The 21,597-nt window shown below is 51.4% G+C and overlaps 2 protein-coding genes across 4 annotated transcripts in view; one reads left to right on the forward strand and one right to left on the reverse strand.

Moving 5' to 3' along the window:
• KIF5A (kinesin family member 5A) overlaps positions 1-2,870 on the reverse strand; it is a 35,743-nt gene extending 32,873 nt beyond the window's left edge. For all 3 annotated transcript variants that reach the window (XR_012784899.1, XM_075551389.1, XM_075551388.1), the window contains exon 1: positions 2,533-2,870. Coding sequence is in view for 2 of the 3 variants with exons in the window: in XM_075551389.1 (XP_075407504.1) it covers positions 2,533-2,661 (129 nt within the window). In the remaining variant the exon portion in view is untranslated. The remainder of the gene's footprint in view (positions 1-2,532) is intronic.
• A 4,411-nt stretch (positions 2,871-7,281) lies between these two features.
• DCTN2 (dynactin subunit 2) lies at positions 7,282-21,533 on the forward strand. The gene is made up of 14 exons (XM_075551394.1): positions 7,282-7,478; positions 8,337-8,405; positions 17,074-17,170; positions 17,360-17,421; positions 17,658-17,756; positions 18,003-18,163; positions 18,355-18,505; positions 18,816-18,881; positions 19,065-19,103; positions 19,423-19,500; positions 19,590-19,661; positions 19,910-20,012; positions 20,120-20,211; positions 21,075-21,533. The coding sequence occupies exons 1-14, from the start codon at positions 7,443-7,445 to the stop codon at positions 21,159-21,161; spliced, it is 1,212 nt and encodes a 403-aa protein (XP_075407509.1). The 5' UTR covers positions 7,282-7,442; the 3' UTR covers positions 21,162-21,533.
• Positions 21,534-21,597: the final 64 nt, after the last annotated feature.

A 21,597-nucleotide genomic window follows, 5' to 3' on the forward strand; every position in this document is an offset into this window, starting at 1 on the left:
GCAGCGGGCAGAATAGGGGAGGGACAAGGTTCACAAAGCGTCTTCTCCTACTCAGCGCCAAGCAGAACAAAGCCCACAAACAGCAGAGACTCTGAAGGCCAGAGCTAGCCGCAGTGCTGCAGAAGCAAACAGCGGCAATTACCGGAAGGAGCAGGAGCAGTCAGGTCTAGAAAGATCTCATCACCCACCTTTACCTGCCTGCTTCCTCCATGTCTTCCTCATGCAGTCCCCAGGCACGAGACACCAAGGGGAGAGGGGAGGAGGAAAGAGGAAAGGGGGTAGGAAGGTCCCTAGTTGCGACCCTCAGAGATTTCCTCAAAATCATTTCTCCTACCATTCACATTCTCCTGGATGAGGAAAGGCTATTAAGGCTGGTAAGGCAAGCTCACAGGATGCCGCCTGAGACAAAATGGCCCCTCGGAGGCATGGCTCTCGGAGTGAGAGATTGACAGGGAGGGCTAGTGGGAGGGAAGAGGCAAAGCAAGACAAAGGAGTGGCCCTTCAAACATGGGGCAAAATAGAGAAGGAAGTACCAGCTGTGGGGCTGAGAGAGGATTTGAATTCACAGCCCCCCACCTCGCTTCCCCTCTCACCTCCCACAGTGACGCTCCTGTCTAGCCGGGCTGACTGGACAACTCACCACCACAGGGCCTCCTCCCAGTCTCAGTCCTATCCCAGGCCCAGCACATCAAGCAGCCCCAGAGGGCCTAAGGGAGTTGGTTCAGACTTACCTGAAATGCCTTCTGGAGCTAATTTTAGAAGTAGAAAGATTTCCTGATTTTTTTATGTGCGTGTCTGGGGGGTGATCTGTTCCCCCATAACCACCCCTTGCCTGCTTCTCAGCCTTCATGTGGGGCAGGGGGCTCAAGTTCCAACTATCATAGTTATCTGTAATCCTCAGATACAGAGACCCCCCCAGGGTTGGTCTAGGCATTGGTTTAGCCCAGCCAGAGTGACCCGACAGCAAGGACGTCAGATGGCAAGGCCTGGGACCCAGAGCTAAAGAGAGACAGAAGTACTTCCTGAGTGGCAAATACACACAAACACAAACTCACACACAGTCGAAGCATCCACTGGGGTTCACAGTGTGCATGCAGGCACAGGGTGGTGGCAGAGGCCTCTTTGGGACTCCCTGGGATGGACAGGCAGCCTCTTTGAAAGACTGCTTCTTCAGAATCTCATTCTCACTGATTGAGCCAAGGCTTCTTCCTCTGCTCTATTCCTGTAACAAGCATCTTTCCAGCCACCGTGAGTCAAGCACACTTCAGAATCACCTCTGACCTTGAGAAGCTTCTTGAATGTGCCCCTCCCTTCCTAAGCAGGGCTCTCCTTCCCAGGCCCACCACCCATCAAGCCTCCCTGGACTTGATGCCCAGTTCCTCTCACCCCACAATCTTGAGGCCCCTTCCAGCCTAGGCCAGACCCAGCGGACGAGGACTCAGCATTCCCCTTGGCTCATAACACCAATAATAGATAAGAGTCCCCAACAGAAATCTGGGGAGGCGGTGTGATGGCCAGGAAAAAGTGTGAACTTTGGAGCCACTGATCCACGTTCAGCTCCAAGCATTAATTGTGTGACCTTGAGAAAGTCACTTAAGTTCTTTGAGCCTCAACGTCCTCATCCGTATAATGGATCCACGAAGCCCTACTTCAGAGAGCTGTTTTGAGAAGGAAATAGCAATGGCCAAGTGACAAACATGGGAGGAATATCATTCCCCTTCTGCCAAGAGCTCCTCCATGAGCAAGGGCGATGATGAAGATGGAATGAAGGTGGCTGGCTACTTTTTATTGGCTCACCAGGAGGAAGGATGAATAAACAAGTACTTATTAGGATCTTGGGGTTGGGGCATTGTTACTTGTTGAAGTGCTGGGGAGTGGTCTTCTTCCTACTGACCTGGGAGGAAAAGGCAGGCCTTTATTTCCTTAGGACCCCAATGGTTCCCCCAAACTGGGTGTGGCATCAGTGGATTCCTTTCCCAGAACACCCTTCATGAGGCTTGGCGCCCCTCCCCCAAGTTCAGGCTCTAACTAATTCAAGGAATGATGGAGGCCCTGGTCCCAGAGCCCACTTCCACTGCGACCCTGGGCTGCCAGCCTCCTATCACCCCCATCCAGTAGGCCTTCTCCTCCCTTCCTGGGGGTGGGGGGCGGCAGAGGTCGGAGCCAATAACAAAGGGAAGCCGTACCTTTTCTGGGGGAGAAGGAAAACGTCAGAAAAACAAGGGACCGACTCTAAGGGGTGGGGACCCTGTGGAGAGCAGCAAAGGGGCTTTGGAGGCCCTGGTCCCAGGGAAGTAACCCCTTCCCACTCTGCAGTCTGGACCCGGGGCCTAGCCAGGCCACACCCAGCCATCAAGATGCAGGAGAGAGGAGGGGCTGCGGCGCGAAGGATGGAGGATGGAGGATGGATGGAGGATGGAGCTGAGCCGAGGGGAGGAGGTGAAGTGTGACAGGCAGGGGCTCAGGCTCCCAGAGGAGAGAGATTCAGTCTCCCGCCCCCTCCCTGAGATCCCTTCCAAGGGCTGCACTCACCCCAATAATGACGCTGTCGTCCCCTTGGAAAATGGGAATGAACTTGTCCCCCCGAAGAATTTCCGACTGGTTCAGGGGCCGAAATCGGCAGAGCACCTTGATGCTACATTCGTTGTTGGTCTCCGCCATGGTGGTCGCCGACGTGGGACTGGGTCACTTGGGGGGTTGCTGGGGGACTTCTGCTCCGGGGGAGCGGGCGCTGAGCGGCAGGCGGGGCGGAGGGAAGGAGCTCGGTGCCTGCTGGGGGCGCCGGGGCGAGGACCGGGCGCGGGCGCGCGTTGTCTCCTGCGGCACACGCTGCGGGAGCGAGTCCTGGCGGCGAGTGCTCTCCCGGCGCTCTGCCTCTCCGCCCTGCGCTGCAGCGGCGCGCTGCGGGCGTGGGCGGGGCCTCGCGGGCCGGGGGCGGGGCCTCGCGGGCCGGGGGCGGGGCCTCCCACGGGCTCCCCGAGCTGGACCACCACCGCCAAGGGTCGACCTTTCTCGCGGCTCGCTAGCACCCCCTGAAGCTCAGAAGTCCCCTCGCGTCCACCCCTTCCCCCGCCAGGTCACAGGCTGCCTCCCCGAGCCCCGACCCGTTGGTTCCGCCCTCCGCCTCCACCCACTGGAAGCCAATTAAGGGTCGGAGATGGGTTTGTCTACCGGAGCAGGTCAACCATGTTTCTTCCTGAGCACCCCTGCCACCCCTCCCAGCCCACCCCCTGCACCCATCACGGGCGCGCCTGTTTAAATGGAGAGCACACTTCTCCCCACTTCCCAACCCTACCCAAGGGACAGCCGCCAGACTTCCTCTGCCTTTACCTTCAAGGACAGCGGCCTTGTCCATACTGAGGTGGGTCTTCAGGTCCCATTTTTGAGGAGACCGGTCCTGAGTGTTGGGGAGGGGGTAGGCTGGCTCCCACCATCCCCTTCCATATCCACAGATGAACCGTACTGTCTCCTCACCCTGTACACCAGGGCCCAGATTGAGCGAAACAAACTCCCCTTCTAGCCTATGACAATTAAACAGCAGGTGAATTTCTCCGTTTGGCCTTCTAAATCAGGACTGGGATGGAAGCCAGTGGGAGAAATTTTTGCCAGAGAAAGGGGAGTCAAGGCCTTGATTGGAGTGGTGAGGCCAAAGGAGAGGACCACTGGGGCTACCACCGCATTTGGGCTTCAGGCAGGTTTAGGCACATCTCTGAGTGTTTGCTGTTCCAGCTACCCCTGGACCTAACACCCAACTCCCTTTCTCAAGCCTTTCTTATCTCTTCCTCTTTCTGTCCCTTCACTGGCAAAGTTAAGCCCAAAGATGCCTTGTCCTTCCTCACTGGTCAGACTACTGCTGCAGGCCCTGTGTAGAACCACCAAGAAGCTGACCAAATTGATTTTCCCGGTGTCACAGGACCTTGCTGACCAACAGAGAGTTGGACTGCAGGAGATGGCACTCTATACCAAGGGGAAGAGGTAGGGCAGGGCGATGGAAGATGGGAGGAGGGCATAGTGGTCCTGTCTGGCAAATACCTGAGGTCCCGTAGACACTATGGGACAAGGGTGAGATACTAATGGCCTGGCCAGTCAACAGGCAACCACACAGAACTCATCTGAGGGAGGTTTCTCCTGTCATGCCTACACCTCTAACCTGCCTACCTCCATCTCAGGGGACCTGAGGGGAAATGGTCCGCCAGAAGGAACTGGATAAGAAAGCAGTAGGACTGTGGAGAAAGAGAGACAGAGGCTTGGAGAGTGTAGATAGAAGGACAATGAGTTTCACACTCAGTAACACAGGCGTCTCGCCAGTCACTGGGTCTGGTACTATTCCAAAATGTTGTAGCATCTTGCAAGCTCCTGAAACCCTGGGAAACTGACCAATCTCAGGGTCTCAGAAGGTCTGGGAAGCACCTTAGTGAAAAAGTTGGAAAATACTAGTCCCTTGAGGGGCACTGGCTACAAACCTCCAGCCCTCAAAAAAGAATGTGGTATTACTAACATGAAATTCAAAGAAAAGATAAGAAGATAAGGAGATGGGGAAACTAGAGTACTAGAAATGAAACAGCCAGCGCATAAAGAGAATGTTGACATAATGTGAAAAATATACTAATGCCCCCCCCAGTATCATGATCCCAATTCTACCTTATAAATAAGGCTAGACCAGAGGTTGTACACTGGTGCAGATATGAACTGGAAACACAGGGAATCCAGAACAGATAAACCCCTCAGGATCAGTGGTGAGAGTGGCCATATCGGGAGGGTGGTGGGAAGGTAGTGTAGAAAAGGGGAACCGATTACAGGGATCTACATATAACCTCCTCTCTGGGGACAGACAGCAGAAAAGTGGGTGAACAGAGACGTTGGGTAGTATAAGGTAAGACAAAATAAGTATAAATTATCAAGGGCTCATGAGGGAGAGGGAAGTGGGGAGGGAGGGGAAAAAATGAGGAGCTGATATGATACCAAGGGCTCAAGTAGAAAGCAAATGTTTTTGAGAATGATGAGGGCAACAAATGTGCTGGACACAATGGATGGATGTATTGATTGTGAGAAGCGTTGTACGAGCTCCCAATAAAATGTTTATATATATGTATGTATGATTATATATATGAGTTTATATATGTATATATATATTAATGTCATTGATCAACTGGTGTGGAAATTGTCAAATGGAAGCTGACAGTGTCACCTTTCATCCAAAACAGTACTAAAATATATATGACAATGTGTTATATATGACATTGTCTATAACAATGTATTGATTAAGTATAATGAAACTGTCTTTGTTCTTGTCATAACAATAATCTGAGTAGATACATAGATAGACACACAACGGAACAGGTATGGGAGGAGAATGGGACTATACCCACCAATATGGGTGAGAGGGTTTCAAAAAGTTCATGGAAAATGAAATTAAAAGATAATGGAATTTTACCAGGAACTTTTAGAAACTTCCTTGTACAGGTTTAACAGGCTATTTCCACATATGTATTCACCTATACCAAAAACATGTCTATGAATATAGTACAATACAGAGGGAACAAAGTTATGAAAACTTCTTAGCCCTAACCAAACACCTTGAGGGAATAAATTGCTGGGCATTTGGGCTCAGGACCATAGTCTCAGGGAACACCAAGATCAGTTGGGTCTTAAAAACTTGTGAGCAGCTATCTAAGATACAACCATTGATCTCTCCCCACTGGAAGCAAAGAAGAGTGAAGAAAATCAAAGATGCATGAAAACACTCAGTCTAAAGGACTAACGGGCCACAAAGAACTAGATGGTGCCTGGCCAACGACCAACTGCTCAGAAAGAGACCACATTGCAAGGATAGGATTGTGGAAAAATATGAAACAAAACTCAAAAAAAAAAAAAAAGGTTTGTTGGTCCGACAGAGACTGGTGTAATCTCCCACACTGTGGCCCTTAATTACCCTTCAGGCCTGGAACTGCACTCCACCCAACGCGCTCAGTTTTCAGTCAAACAATGCTGAACAACTCACTTGTCGCAACCCTAGAGGTCAAGGGAGAGGCTCCTGTGGGTTTCTGAGACTGTAATTCTTAGGGGAGTATAAAGCCTCATCTTTCTCCCACAAAATGGCTGGTGGTTTTGAGCTCTCGGGTTAGCTCCCCACCCACCTCCAGTAAAGCATTACGTCACCAGGCCTTCTGTTAGTCCAACAATCAATAGGCAGGTCTGTAAGGTGAACAATACATGAACAAGGTGTGTACTTATTACATTAACCAGCCACATAAGATCAAAAGGGCAGTATTTGTAGGAGGACAAAGTTCAGAAGGCAGTTAGGAAAATGGAAATGGAAAACACGGAAGGGAGTGGAAAAATGATGTTACATTGTGGGGATCAAAATCAATGACTTGAAATATGATGCGTGTGACTTAATAAAAATGTTGATTTGCTCTGTAAACCTTCGCCCAATGAACTATTTTTTAAAATGTATTTTAAGGGAGGAAAATCTGTCTTTCACTATGAGTTCTTAATTTTATACTAAGATGTACTTACTTGAAAAAACTTAAAATGTAGACATTAATATTTATCCTCAGAAGAGTGTGCTTTTATCATTACTTCAATTTCATTGAACTTTGAAATTCAAATGTCTGGAAACAGTAGCTTACAGAATGTGGTCAGACAGAGACGGAGGCACTACTTTCCTATTACATGAACTTTCAAATATAATCGCCAAATTTAGAGAAGAAACACAATAAACAGGATGCTCCATTAAGTTTTAATTTCAGATAGCTAACAATTTTTCTGTGTATGTACCAAATGTGGGAAGATACTACTCATACTAAAAATTATTCGTTGTTTTTCCGAAATTCGGATTAACTAAGCGTTCTGTATTTTATGTGACAACCCTAACTGAGGAAGATTACGTTTCCATTTCTAATACACACTAAGAGTTTACTAACTTTGCCACCAAGAGTTTAGTCTGTTGCCACAAGACTAGTTGTAATTTTGTTTAAGTTAATGACTTAAAATCTGGAGGCCCAATATATTCACCTGAAAAATAGGATATATAAAAGCTCTCTCTCAGACTTGATTGTAAAGCATACAAAGAAAATAAATGTGAAACAGCACCCTAGGGCGCGTCATTTTCATTCCTCGCCCAAGACAAATCCTGTCAAAACTACATATCCCACAATCCCTAGGGGCGTTTCCTCTCCACCCCCAGCGTTACTTCATTCCCTGCCCTCGTTCTCGCCCATCTGGGCTTCGCCAGGGGCGTGGTAGCGGGCTATTCTCGCGATGTTTGCTTTACCCTTCGGCTGTTCTTTAATGTCGCGAGATTTCCAGGTCCTCCGCCTCCTTCGCCTCTCCCTTTGCTGCCGCCTTAACCCGGGACCCGGACTCAGCCGCTCCCCTATCCGAACACCGACCCCGGCTCCACTGAAGCCCCGGCCCCCCAACCCTGCCTCGCCGCCGCCATGGCGGACCCTAAATACGCCGACCTTCCCGGCATTGTGAGTACAGGGCCGGCCCCGGCTACCCAGGACCGCGCTTCGACCTCTCTAGGACCCTCGCCAGACGCCTACCCTCAACCCCTCCCGCCCGAAGCCCCACCTCCGCCCCCAGGGCGCGTGCCCCTTCCTCCCCGACCGGCCGCCGCACCTCCCGGACTCCTCCCACCCGCCTGGGCGCTGGCTGTCAGATGGCGCCCCAGGCCCCCTCTCTGCCGGGCACCGGTACCCTGGCCCTGCAAACGTTTCTGGTCTCTACCACTTGTGCATCAGTGTTTCCACCTGTGTAGACACCTCCCCTGCCCCTCCAAATGCCCCACAAGACCTCCATCTTCTCACCCTACCCCAGGACATAAGCACCAGGCCTCTTGGTGGTGATAGTTGGTGTCCCTCCTGCCAAGGAAGAGGTTCAGGTGGCAGAACTTTGCTGTGTCAGAGGGAACGTCTGCCCTGCGGGAACCTGCCCCTCCCTTGTCCCTGCATACGAGCCCCTGTGCTCCCTCCTGGTGCCGCCCTGTCAGCCACAGGGCCTTGGTCCTGACTCACTCTCACTCCTTGTGCCAGGGTAGTGGTGTACCCAGTCTAATTTCAGGGTAGCCCTCATCTACGGTCGACCTTAACGATTGTCAGGGACACCCCCTCACCCAAATTAAGGGTAACGTCTTTGTCATCATTACATACCCCCTGTTTGCCACCAGTTCCCAGATGCCTTTGCTGCCACCACCCCCACCCTGCACTGATGTGCAGGATCCTGATGTCAGAGCCTGGTTCTCTGTTGTATATTCAAGTGGAGTTGGGGAAGGGCTGATGGGGGGGTATGGCTGGGTGGTGAAGTCTGGTGATCACCACTTCTACCTGCAGGCCAGGAACGAGCCAGATGTTTATGAAACCCACGACCTTCCTGAGGATGATCAAGCGGAATTTGATGCGGTAAGACTGTGTGCTGCCTCAGGACGCCTCTGGCCCCTGACATCTTTCCTCAGGCAGGCCCTGACCCTCCTCTGGCGAGCCACAGTAATAAGTGGGTATGCCAACCCCAACCTACGTGGTTTGTAGGTCGCAGGACTTCCAGAGACCACACCGGGCCTATAACCACCAATAAACAATGCCAGGAAAGAAGAGTTCAGTGGAAGTACAACCAAGAAGCCCTATTTGCAGAGCTCTGATGTTTGGGCCTTTTGAATCAAGTCAGGAGTATCTCAAAACAGGTTTGGGGCAAGGGTCTTAGTTAGATCCCTCAGTTCTAGTCCATGATGACCAATCCTGAAGCCTGAGAACTTGTAACATTAATCACGTTTGAGGTTAAGACAGCGTGTTATTTTGCCAAGTATTTCCCAATATACTTAGGATGTTGCCAGGAGATAGACGAGGGCTTCTTAAACTTTTTCCACTCTTGACCCCTTTTATACCTGAGAAATTTGCACCACAGGCGAGCGATGCCAGCGACACCTTGGATTCACTAGGTGTTTGTTTTTGAATTAATTTTTGGTTGCACATTCAGAAACATTGTTCTGTTGCCGAATTTTTCACAGTGCTATATGGGATTGTGGCCCACGTTTCAGAAGCTTTGAGCTGCATGAGGGTTGGCACACTTTTGAGACGAAAGAGCCATTCCTGTCCCTCACAACAATTTAAAAATTATTCGACAGTCATAAATGTATTTTTACAGACAAATGAAATCACCATTATCTGAATAATAGTCTTTAAATTTTTTTGCAGTTTTACTTAAGAGCCAGGCGTGTGTACTGAAAGAGCAGTCTGCTGACCCCTGAGCTAGACTCTGAGGTGTGGAAGAATATTGGATGTGGATATTCACTATCCATTGGGCAAAGAGTAAGGAAACGATTTGGAGCGAGAAAGGGGCCTGGGAAGCACAAGATAAGTTTGAGGAAGAACATCATTCACTTCAGCAGGAAAGAGACCCTTTTCAGATCCCAAGAGAAATCTAGGCTGTGGAGGAAGAAACAGGATAGTGATGGGCGGGTTTGAAGCAGGAAAGGGGCTTTGAGCATTGTTCATTGGATGTGTTCATTCTGTGTTGACTTGTGCAATGTGGAGGAAGGCAGACGTAGTCCTGACCTCCAGGAGCCCCCCAGACTAATGGGGGAAGTAGGATACATATAGGAAAAATGGAAGAAAAACCAAAATTGAGTGAATGAAAAGCAACACAGTGCGAACTATGTATGTAAGTCCACAGGGGATGGGCAAAGATCTCTGGGCATGTGAGAGGGTCCTGTTCAGGGTCTCTTATTTCTAGAGAGAGCTGTGCTGGGGTCACATTGGTGGTGAGGTCTGACCAGTCGGCAGAAGGCAGGCTAACTGCGCTTGTCTGCGAGTCCTGTGGCTATGTCTGTGGGCTGGTTAATTCTGGGGAACGCTGGTTGCTGGCTTATAATGTATGGCTTGGCGTACTCACTTATCCTTTATTTGATTCCCCCATGTGGAAGTGGTTCCCAGTCTGGGGAACACCTTCCCTATCCCCTCTCTCAGTGGTATGTGCCTTGTGGCTTCTGTACCTGCTGGCATGCCAATCTGTCCCCAAGCTTGAGTATCTGGAAATCAATGCAGAATAATGGCGTTGCCCAAGCACCTGGTTGTGCACCTGTCAGTCCGCGAGGCATTTTATTAGGAAACTGCCTCTGGCCTCAGTGGGCGTAGGTTTGGGTGCTGAGGACTTCACTGTACTGCCACAGATCAGATCCTGCCCTAGTCTGGCCTTGGCCTCTGCCTTCATGGCAGGGTAATGAATGGAACTTTGTTAGCTTGTAGTGTCAAAGCAGTCCCCTTTTCAGACCAAAGAACCGAGACAAAGCAAAACAATGTAACATTCCTTCTGAAGGAACTGAGAGATCTCTACATGAAAAGGTGACACCCATTGCAGGCATGGTAGAGCCTTAGCCTACAATTGGCTGTTTGGCCAGAGTCACCTGATTTGGTGCCATCTAGTGGGGTGACTGATCGGAAGAGAGGACCCTGTAAGTGTTCGTTCTTGTGGCATGTTGCCCAGAACACTAGTACAGCACTGCTGGGGACTAGACGGTGACTGCAGGAGTAACTGAGCGGCCTCCATCACCTACGGCTCCACTAAGTGGCTCTCCATCACTCTGAAGGAGGAAATGGGATGGGGCACCTTCAGCTGCTTCAGGAGCCCTGGGGGCTGAGACGATTCCAAGTGTCGGCTAATAGGGCTGGCCCCTGCCTGTCCCAGTGGGCTTTAGGAAGGGCTGCTTTCGGGAAGTCAGCTGAGTAATGGCTTTGCTGCTGGTCCTGAAAGTGATGATGCACAAGTGCCTTAGGCAAACCAGAGCCCTCTTTGTCTCCAAGGTCTGGATCCTTGCCGGCAGCCCATTGATCCCCTTCTCCACCGTCCCAGGTCCTAGCACAGGTGACAAGTGCACGTGACCATTGTTGTGGCTGAACCAGAAGTTTCTGGTCACCTCATTAGCTCCCGGCAACAGCATTCTCTGTTTTAGTTTCCAGAGTGTTTTCAACTTTGTTTATTTAATTTACTTTAAAAAAATAAGTACTAGATACCCCATAGTACAGGAGATTTAAGTCTATATGATAAACAGTCTCTCCCGCCCCTGCCCACTACCACTTCCCTGGAGCTAGCCCATCTGATCACTGGCAAAATCTTCCAGAAGATGTCGAGATTGTTATTTTAAAAATAAGTCGCATTGACTCTCACTGTCCGACAGCCTCCTGCCTGCCTTTGATTTCTCCTCTCCAGAAGAAATTAGGCAATCAAAGTCGAATGTATTCTCTAATGCCCATGAAGAGTTTAATTGCTGCTTCAATTTATGAATAAAAGTTTTTCATTCTCACAGTGGAGAAGAGGAAAGAAATTGATAAAGAATTGGAATTTTCCAACAGACAATTCCAAATTTTCTACTACTTTAAAACAGTTCTAACAGGAAATAAAATATTCCAAACAGTAGTAGGGCAAAAACAAAAACTGAGCAGTCTAGCCCCTTTTGCCTCCATTTTGGAGGATCTCTTCCCTGTATTTTAGACAATTCCAGATTAAGGGGAGTGATGAGTTTGGAAACATGTTTTTAAGATGTCTAGTCAGGAAAGTTTGTTCCCCCTTGGGATTCCTCTGCCCCTGGGCCCACAGCCTGCCTGGAGTCTGCATGACACCCTGCTTCTGACTTTTGAACTATCTAAGCAAGGTATGACAAACTGTGAAAACCTCGTTCCAAACAGGATTTAGTGTCTCCCCTTCAGGCATGACGGTCCCCGCCCCTACACCCTATGACGAGGAAACGACCGAGCTCACACTTGGTGGGTTCCTGGGTCAGTAGTGCTGGTCACCAGCAGCCTGAGATGAGAAAGAAGCAATAGGTTCCCTTCCTCAGAGTCTGGGATATTGTAGAGTATGTTTGATTGTGTTCTTTGACTGTTGGCACACTTGAACTTACCTGAGTTTTTCCTACTGCTTCCCCCATCCTCCCTCCTCACCACCTTGCCTGGACACTAGTTTGCACAAGTAAGCCCATTGGATGCTTCTTCTTTGCATGTTATTTTCATCTGCCATCTTGCATGCAGTGCTCTGCGACTGTGCTCTTGTGCTTAATCGTTTTCTGTTCCAGTAAGTGTCTAGCTGGGTCACTGTGGGGCCTGCTGGCCTCAAAGATCATTGATCAAGTGTAGAGTACATCTCAGGTCCATGAATCACCGTGTCGTTGTCCCCTTGTAAGACCTGCAAAATGAAACTGTCCAGTGAAGGGTGGGATGGAGACATGGAGGCCATGAATGCCGTGGAAGAAGGCATTGAGGAGCAGGAGTCCGAGGCAGCTCTCCCTTCTCCTCAGACTGGAGTGGAAGGAGAGGAAAGAAGCATCACGGCCCTTTTCGGGTGGAGGACAACCACCGCCATCATTTCTAATTGCTTCTTGATTCTCCCTGGGGCAGAAATGCATCCCCCTTCCCCCCAGGGTAGGCGGGGAGAGGGCCGGTGTTGTATACCATTGTTAGATAACAAGGACTTGGGTGGTTGGTGCTTCAGAAGTCTCTGCCTCCTCCCCCCTCCTTGAGAAACGGATGGCCAGCATTGTTTGGACCCATTCTGGACAGTTTTGTTGTATAGCATATCTATCCTTCTTGTCGTGGTTCTGAATGAAGGCCAGCACCCCCCCTCCCCCTCCCCCACGCAGCCTGGGCTTAGAGCCAGAACAGGCTCAGAGAGCAGCAGTGGCCTCCTCTAACTGAGAACCTCAGGTCTTACCCTCTTAGGTACCGCCACTTAGCCCAGCAGCCCAGGGGAGTCTGGGAGTCCATTAGTGAGCGGGATGGGGAGGCAGGTAAGCTGGGCACCTGGGATTTTGCAATCAAAGTGGCTGTGGTAGACTAGGTTTCCATGGTGACTGTTACTAATCCAGGTTGCAGGAATTATGCATATAACACTCCCACAGACCTGGAGGTGGTATATTACTATTTACAAACTAATACGCCATTTTTCTTTGTTTTTGATTTTTTGCCTTCCCATTTGTCTTGTTCTGTATGATTTGAACTTGAACTCGTGGCCCATTGTCCTCTCTCTGCTTGGGTTTTTCCCAAGTAAGAGAAAAGATGAAAGTGCTTCTCCCCTCGTGTGTTTTGCGTGTATGCCGTGCTTCCAGCCAGCTGCCCCGCTGTGCGGAAACATCCTGGCCCTGGCCACAGCCCCTGGAGCCCCTGCTGCCCCAGGCTGAAGGGCCCCCATACAGAGAGTGAGAAGCGCATCTGTGCTGCGGTGCCTTAGTCCACCAGAGGCTTGCTTAGGCACATCAGCACCCCTAGCCCTCTGGTGCCTTCTTCTGCCGGTCCAGAGGGCTCCTGGAGAGGCAGGGCACACAGCTGCAGGTGTTGAACAGCTGTACCTGAACTGGAGGCCTTCTCTGGGTGCCTGCATTAAACCCAGACCCCCTGGAGGGGCCTCCCCCTTGTGCACTCCCAGCCTCTGTGAAGTTTAGGCGCTGCGGGCTGAAGACACTTGTTCTGCATACGGCTGGGAGCTCTCAGTGCTAGCCCGACATGGCAGGATCACTCAGCACCCCTCGGCGGAAGGGTGAACTGCCACCCTATGGAGATGGATACCAATAGGCCAGGCTGCAGGAGAGACCGGGATTTGTCAGGACAGCAGGCAATAAGAATGGGCTGGAATTTGGTACTTCGTATTTCCTGAAACTCACCATCTGTAGCTGACATTCGTCTGCCTAACCTGAATCAAACTACCCTACCCACATGAGCACCGGCATCTAGTACCTAAAGCTGCCGCCCAAATTGCTGATTCTCCTCAGCCTGGAGGAACCAGGAGACAGCTAGCTGGCACTGTGACCGAGGCAGGGAGCTCCCCACCTTGAGAAGGACGAGCCCTCTGTCAGCTCCCGGTCCTCCCTCGGATGCTACTTAGTCTCTGCCATCTCCACAGCCTCCTGGCCACCTCAACCTCCTCTTTCTGCACTGTGCTCCTCATGTCACTAGCTTGTAGCATCTAACGACTAGCTCTCAGATGACCCTCAATTGCTGTCACTAACGGCAAAGCTTCAGGACATCCTCACCACTAGAAAGGAAAGGGTCCTACGCTCTCCTTTCTCTTGGGGTATGTGGGGACCCCAGTGGGAATTTCTTGGTTCCGCAATGTCGCTAGGCTCCCCAGGGGCCCTGTGGTGTGCGGTGTGTTTGAAGACTGTCATGTAGTGCATGTGACAATTTGCTAATAACAATTTTGTCTTTTTTTTCCCCCTCCCCCACTCCCTTTCCTTTTAACTCTTGATTTTCTCACCTCTGGGGAAACCGCAAGGAGCTGGTAAGAAGCCTGACCTTTCGTCTGCTTTTTTAACGGGGTATGCTGGAATGGGCAGTGGTTTTTCTATCCCGGAGTCTCACCTCAGCCTTCCATCCTTCTGTTCCATGTCACCTCCAGCTGAGCACCTTTTCTATCACACAGACCACTATCGTGACACTGTCCCCACCCATGTCCTAGATCTAGACACTGGCGGAGTAGGCGCCACTGGAGGACTGGCCTGTGCTGCCCACCTGGGTCTTCTGGGGCCACACCCTCAGAGAGGCACCATGTGGATGCGAGCAGCAGGCAGCCTTCTTGACCCAGGACATGCTCCTGCCACACCAGGGAGTAGTGGGGAGGAAGCGCTGTTCACTCCTCTTGCTTCCCGGGCCTCTGAAATGCACTTCCCCTATTTGCCCATTTTCACTCCACCCGTCCCTGTTTAAGCTCCCTGAACCGCAGCAAGTTGATGCTGTGAACCCACCCAACAGCACTGTGGCAGACAGAGCTGGTGATCTGTCATGGTTCCCGCCCAGAACGCCCATGGAGTCCAGTGCTCCTTACTGTGTGTGGCATTTCATGCGCTCGCCAGGAGTCAGTCTGGACGCGTCTGCAATGGGTTTGCTTTGGTTTGGGATTCCCTATTCAGAAGGAGCCCTGGTGGCATAGTGGGTTATGCATTAGACTGCTAACTGCAGTCAGAAGTTCAAACCCACCTATGGTTCAAGCCACCAAAAGGAGAACAGTGAGGCTTTCTGCTCCCATAAGGCTTCCCAGCCTTGGAAACCCACAGGCGCCCCACCCTGCCCTACATGGTTGCTGTGATGCAAAATCGACTCCGTGGCCCTGAGTTTGGTTTGTTTTTTTGGATTTAGCAGAATGAGAAAATGTTTTCATCTGCATAGTGCCTGGCCCATAGTAAGGGCTTAACAAATGGTAGCTCTGATTAATTTCTGTTCTTGGTCTCTAGGTTATAAACCTCTTTGTAAAAGGAAGGTTTGGTTCTCACAGAGAGAGCGCAAGGAAGATGGTTGCCTACAGATAAACACGCAGTAGAGGGCGCCCCTCCTCGCCAAGTCCTCCTCACAGTGGGTTAAACCTTGAACTGCTAAGCTAAATTCAGGGTTGGCTGCTTCCCTAAGACTTAGTCTTGGAAACCTTAAGGGAACAGTTCTGTGCTCTCCTGCAGGGTTGTTATGAGTTGGAAACAACTCCATGGCAGTAGGTGTGGGAGTTTGAAGGCGTGTGTGTGTGTGTGTGTGTGTGATTAAAAATCAGAGCTAATGACTTGAGACTTAATTGACACATGGAACATTGAGTCCTTTTGTTATCCCTTATCTCTAGCTCTGCCCCCTTTGCCCAGCCCTTCTTTGAAGAAGAGCTAATGATCAGGGTAATGGCTTCTCATTTCCTCTCCCAACCGATTAGGGGAAAGTTTGCTCTCACTTGGAGTAGAACAAAGGATGGGGCTTCCTCTTTTTTCTCAGTGTCCTACTGTGTCTTGCCCCTCCGTTTGTACCCGCCAGAGGTCCTCAGGCCAGGCTGTGTATGAGACTTGCTCTTTAACCTAGCCTGCTGCACTGGCCCTACTTCAGAACAATACAAGTTGGGATCTACAGAGGAGGGCTTAGGCCTTCCTGTCCACCTCCCTTCCTCCTCTCCTTCCTTAACACTAATGTGCAGCCACTGTCTGGCTGAAGGAGAGAAGATGCCTTTCTCCTGTGGAGCAGGTCTGTAACGGGGGTCAAGAGTTGGAAGCGACTGGACGATGAGTGACGTTACTGTAGCAGGTAGCGATGTCTTTCCTGACCACACAGAGGTCGCCTGGGTCTGGCTTTCCCTGCTGTCGGAACCCTAAAGAAAGCTTTCTGGTTGCTGACAACAGACCGACACGTAGTCAGGAGGGCCCGGTCCTGGTGGGGGTCTCGGAATGTGGACAGGAAGTAAATAGTACAAAGGGAGCCTGTCTGCATCCATTTCCGGGGTGCAATTGTTCCACATTCCCTTCCTGTCCGCCTGTGTGGGGCGTGCTTCGGTACTTGAGGCTCTTGGTGGGGCCGGGGCAGAGGCAGGGCTGTCGTTTCTGTCTGGAAGGAAGGATGCTTGCTGTCCCCGTGTCAGGTCCTGCAGGCAGCCCCAGCCCAAGGTGCTTTTGCAAGTAGATACTGTTTGTGCTCCTTGCTTTTAAGATAGCCCTTAAAAAGAACTCCCCAAACCCATCATCATCGTCCAGTCAGCCTTGCCTCTGCTCACACCCTGCCTCCCTGCAGCCTCACAACTGGATGCGGGGTCAGGTTCTTTTGCTGGTCTTCCTCTCTCTCAGAGCTTTGCCTGCTTTGTAGTGGGCGGGAAGTCCTGCCCTTCCCTCTCAGATCATTGACCTAATTGTCTGCCTCTCCTCCTCTTTCCCTCCAGCAGGGATGGGAGGGTCGCATTAAGATGGGCTTTTGGGAGGGGGAGGTTACAAGAGGTCAGATTGGTCTCTTGCCTAGAGGAGGGCCTGGTGTGTGCCAGATAATTCTGGGAGGGTCCAGCTGGATGGGCGGAGAGCGGGGAGTTTTATGTACAGAGTGGGTGGGGAGGTGAGGCTGCTTCAGGGGCCAGTTGGATCAGGGTGTTAATATTTATACAAATGAGACTCCAGATTAAGCAGGAAGTTTCCGTTTCCTAGGCTGAGCCTGGGTTGGCAACTCTGAATAGAGCTGCCCCTCTTTTCCCATTGGAAACATAGGAACCCAGTCTCCTATTAAAATTGGGGTATTTTGTGGGCCTGGGAAGCTCTAAGTAGGGAGTAATTCTGCCCCTTGTCTGAGTCACCGATTCCTACAGGAGGAGCTGACGAGCACAAGTGTGGAGCACATCATTGTCAATCCCAATGCTGCCTATGACAAGTTCAAGGACAAGAGAGTGGGGACAAAGGGACTTGGTGAGACCTGGCTAGAAGGTGGGCGGGGAGAAGCCTGGAGGGACATGAAAAGTGGCTTCCTATCCTCGGGTCCCAGTGACTCTTGTTTTGGGGATCTCTCATGTAGATCCCTGGGAAAGCCTTGCAGGGGAACCTGGGACTTCCCTGAGCTGAGGGCAGTCCCTCAGTTTCCCTTTCCCCCTCTGGCAGATTTCTCAGATCGTATTGGAAAAACCAAGAGGACAGGATATGAATCTGGCGATTATGAGATGGTTTGTTGTGGGTGTGTGTTGAGGGGTGGTGTGGGGGGGTCCCCTCTAGCTGACAAGGGAGATAAAGGGACACGGGAGAGAATCTGAGTTTCTCTGATCAGGCGGCCTGCCAAACCCAGTGGGATGCAGTTGAGAACAGTGCCCCCCACTGTTCGTTCTGGAGCTTATTAACCTGGTATAGCTTGGGGTTTCTTTTCGTGAGAGACATACCATCACACCCTGTATTTGCTCCCCAGCTTGGAGAGGGCCTGGGAGTGAAGGAGACCCCCCAGCAAAAGTACCAACGACTACTGCATGAGGTCCAAGAGCTGACAGCTGAAGTTGAAAAAATCAAAGTAACTATGAACTTTTCTCCTCTCTCCCCTGAAATGCCCAGCTGGAGACAGATTCCCTGAGCTTCTGGAATGGGGGTGGGGGACCTTACTTGAGTTCAGGAACACAAGATTACATTCAGTGTAAGGCTTTGGTGCTCTCCCATCCTGATAGACTATTCAGCCAGTTGTCCTTCAGGCTCTTGGTCCATTTTCTTCAATTAATGGGGTCTTGCCTCCTCACTGTCTCCTTTCCTCTTTTTATACCAGACAACAGTGAAGGAGTCTGCCACTGAGGAGAAGCTGACCCCTGTGATGCTGGCTAAGCAGCTGGCAGCCCTAAAGCAGCAGCTGGTTGCTTCCCACCTGGAGAAGCTGCTGGGACCGGAGGCTGCAATCAACCTCACTGACCCCGATGGGGCTCTGGCTAAGTGGGTCCCCGGCTTTGTTAGACAGCCATTACTAGCTGGGGCTGTGGAGGGACTTGGCCAGCTATTGGCAGGGGTACTAAGGGGAGAGGGGCCTGGCTGTTCCTTAATTGGGGCTGTGAAGCCAAAGTGAGGATGTGTCTGGGCTGAGCCACATTCTGCAAGTCGTGATATTCCCTGGTCTCCTGACCTAGGCGCCTGCTGCTGCAGCTGGAAGCAACAAAGAACAGCAAAGGAGCTGGCTCAGCGGGAAAGATTGCTGGCGGGGCCCTTCCAGATAGTAGCCTTGTCACTTATGAACTTCATTCTCGGCCTGAGCAGGACAAGTTTTCTCAGGCTGCCAAAGTACGTACGTCTGTAGGTGGCCTTAGGCCGGGGTAGGATGAATCTTGACCCCCCAAAGACACTCCTGCTTCCCTCGGAGGGATCAGCCCTGGAAAGAGGGCGCTAGGAATGCTGCTCCTACTTCTCATTCTTTCCACCTGCTCTCGGTTAAGATTTTTAGGTTGGGGCTAGGGGTGTGTTCAGGGAAAGGAGTCCCTAAGGGATGCGGGTGGGGTGGGGGAGGCAAGCCAATAAGAGCAGGATCTTAGGCCTCCCCTGCAGCAGCAGGCAGGTGGATGGTGCATCTCACCCCCACCCCACCCCACCCCAGGTTGCTGAACTTGAGAAGCGTCTGACAGAACTGGAAGCAACTGTACGCTGTGATCAGGATGCTCAGGTCAGGTGCTGCCTTATACTTAGTCTGAACCTCCCTCTGGTTCTTCGCTTGGGCCATAGCATTCCACATAGGCATGGGCGGAGGCAGGAGGGGCTGCAGTGAACAGGGTGCCAGCTGGAACCAGAAAGGGTAGGAGGATGGAGCTGTCACGTAGAGCTGATTCCTTCCTTCTCTTCCCACCAGAACCCCCTTTCTGCAGGTCTACAGGGAGCCTGTCTTACGGTGAGTGTGGAAGGAACCAGGGGTTTGGAGTAGGATGGGATACTGGAGTTTGGTTTGCTTTAAGGGTTGTTTTTGCACTTGCTGGTGGCATAGAGATTATGCGTGTAGAGAGCCAGAGCCAGAATGGTTACTAACAAAGAGACTGACGGTTCAAACCTACCAGCAGCTGAGAGAAAAGCCTTGGGAACCGTAGGCACCAGTCTTCCTTACCCAAAAGGTCTGAGCCAGAATTGACATGGCGGCACCTCCTAGTAGTGACTAGACCCTAACAGATAACTGCTGCCCCCACTCTTCCCCCCCCCCCACCCCCCGGCCCCAGGAGACTGTGGAGTTGTTGCAAGCAAAGGTGAACGCCCTGGACCTTGCAGTTCTGGACCAAGTGGAGGCCCGGCTGCAGGTATTAGCGGAGCGCAGACTGGGTCATGGGTGGCTTGGGTTTTGAAAGCTCTGGGTGCCTATTCCCAGCCTTGCACCCTGTGCTTTCAGAGCGTCCTGGGAAAGGTCAATGAGATTGCCAAGCACAAAGCCTCCGTGGAGGATGCAGACACACAAAGCAAGGTCAGGAAGATGACTTTCCCTCCCTCTCCCCACTGGCTGCCACGCTCTTGTTTTAGCCAGGCCTTACTTGACAGTCACGCTCAAACGTGGGAGCAGTGCACCCTCAGGTCCGCCTTCATGGGCTCAGCAGAGGAAAAATAGCCCTTCTCTCTGCCTAGCAGAGTCCTTCCCACCCCAGTGAAATGGCAGCCCGTGTCTGCTTCACCAAAACACCTCAGTCCACCCCATGGCTGGTCACGTCCCTCCAGGTGCATCAGCTCTATGAAACCGTACAGCGCTGGAGCCCTCTCGCCTCCACCCTTCCCGAGTTGGTGCAGAGACTAGTCTCCATCAAGCAGTTGCATGAGCAAGGTGGGTAGCCGCTGCCAGGCGTGCGAAAAGGAATAGAAAGCGGACCACTTTGGTCCTCCTCCCTCGGATTCTAGTCTTGAGTACATCCTTCGTGCCCTCTTTTCTAGCCATGCAGTTTGGTCAACTTCTGACACACTTGGACACCACCCAGCAGCTGATCGCTAGTTCCCTCAAGGACAACACCTCTCTCCTGACACAGGTATGTGCGCCTTTACCCCTCAGCCACCTCCCTGCCCTGGCACACTCCAGCTTCCCCGGCTCTGCCTCCTAAGGTTCTGCCTCACTCTTTTGCAGCCTGCTGGCATGGCAGAGATTTAGTTTAAGTCTACACACTGTCATCAGTGATCGTAAGGCATTGGGTGACTTAACCCATGAACTTCGTCTTTCCCATCTGAAAGTTACACCTCTCTCACTGTTAGATGGATTAGATGAAACACATGGTCAAACTACAGGGTTGAATAAGCACCAGTTAGTCCTACAGAGGCTCCCCTGTACTTGATTCTCCCTGGGGTCGTCACCCAGGTTCTCCTTTCTACCTTGGAAAGAAGACAGGCTTTGAAATCAGGAACCGGGCTCCAGCCTGTTTCTGCTCCTTCCTTCCTGACCTGTGTGGGCAGTGAGCCTCCCTGTCTTCCTTCATGCCTGGGCCTTGCGCGGCCTGTAGCGGCTCCTTGGAATCTCTGGGAAGCACTCTTCTTAGTGCTGGAGGGAGCTTGGAACACAAGAGACCAGCATCACAGGGCCATAAAGAGAAATCAATCAATCTTAGGTTTTTGAGCCAGTAAAATCCTCATTTCAACAAAAAATTTCTTGGCACTCTTATACAAAACAGACCAATGCACTATACCTGTCAAAGCCAGGGGGAGAGTTCTTAAAAGCCCTCCCCCCCTCCTCGAGTTAACTCATACTACTATTCCAAGGAGAGCTTGAAAACGGCTCTCACAAACATCCCATGGGCCCCATAGCGGTTTCCAACTCGGCGAGTCTGAGGATGTCTTCTCGTCTTCGTCCAGGTGCCCTGGGCACCAAGGCCTGGCAAGTCAAACTGCTGTCACTTTCTAGGTGCAGACCACCATGCGTGAAAACCTGGCCACAGTTGAGGGGAACTTTGCCAGCATTGACGAGCGGATGAAGAAGCTGGGAAAGTGAGCACCTTTTGGAGAAGGGGACCATGAAGAGTCCCGATCCCTGTGAACTCAGTTAACAGCGTCCGTAGGGCTGTCCCAGCAGTGGTTTCCTTAGAACTCTAACTCTCGCATCCTTATCCCATTTGATACTTGGGGCAAGGGGCTCTTCTTGCATGTGGGGTGTGTACTCCTCCCCTATTGAATACAGAATGGTAATTGGTTGATATTTGATAGTGGTCTCCCCACAGGCCCCAGGAATGAGGTTGTGGGTCCAGCCCGTGCCAGCTCCTGTCCACTATGTCTGGTGTGGGGAAGGGTTGGGTCCTGTCCTCCAGCACAGCTTCTGTGGCCGATTGTACAGATGTTTCCAACTATTAAATGCTGTTGTACTCTGTGTGCCCTCTGCTCGGCTTCCTGGAGGAAGAGGCAGCACCCAAGAGACAGACGTGCTCACAAAC

The sequence above is a fragment of the Tenrec ecaudatus genome, chromosome 6 (assembly GCF_050624435.1).
Source record: "Tenrec ecaudatus isolate mTenEca1 chromosome 6, mTenEca1.hap1, whole genome shotgun sequence".
NCBI lineage: Eukaryota > Metazoa > Chordata > Mammalia > Afrosoricida > Tenrecidae > Tenrec > Tenrec ecaudatus.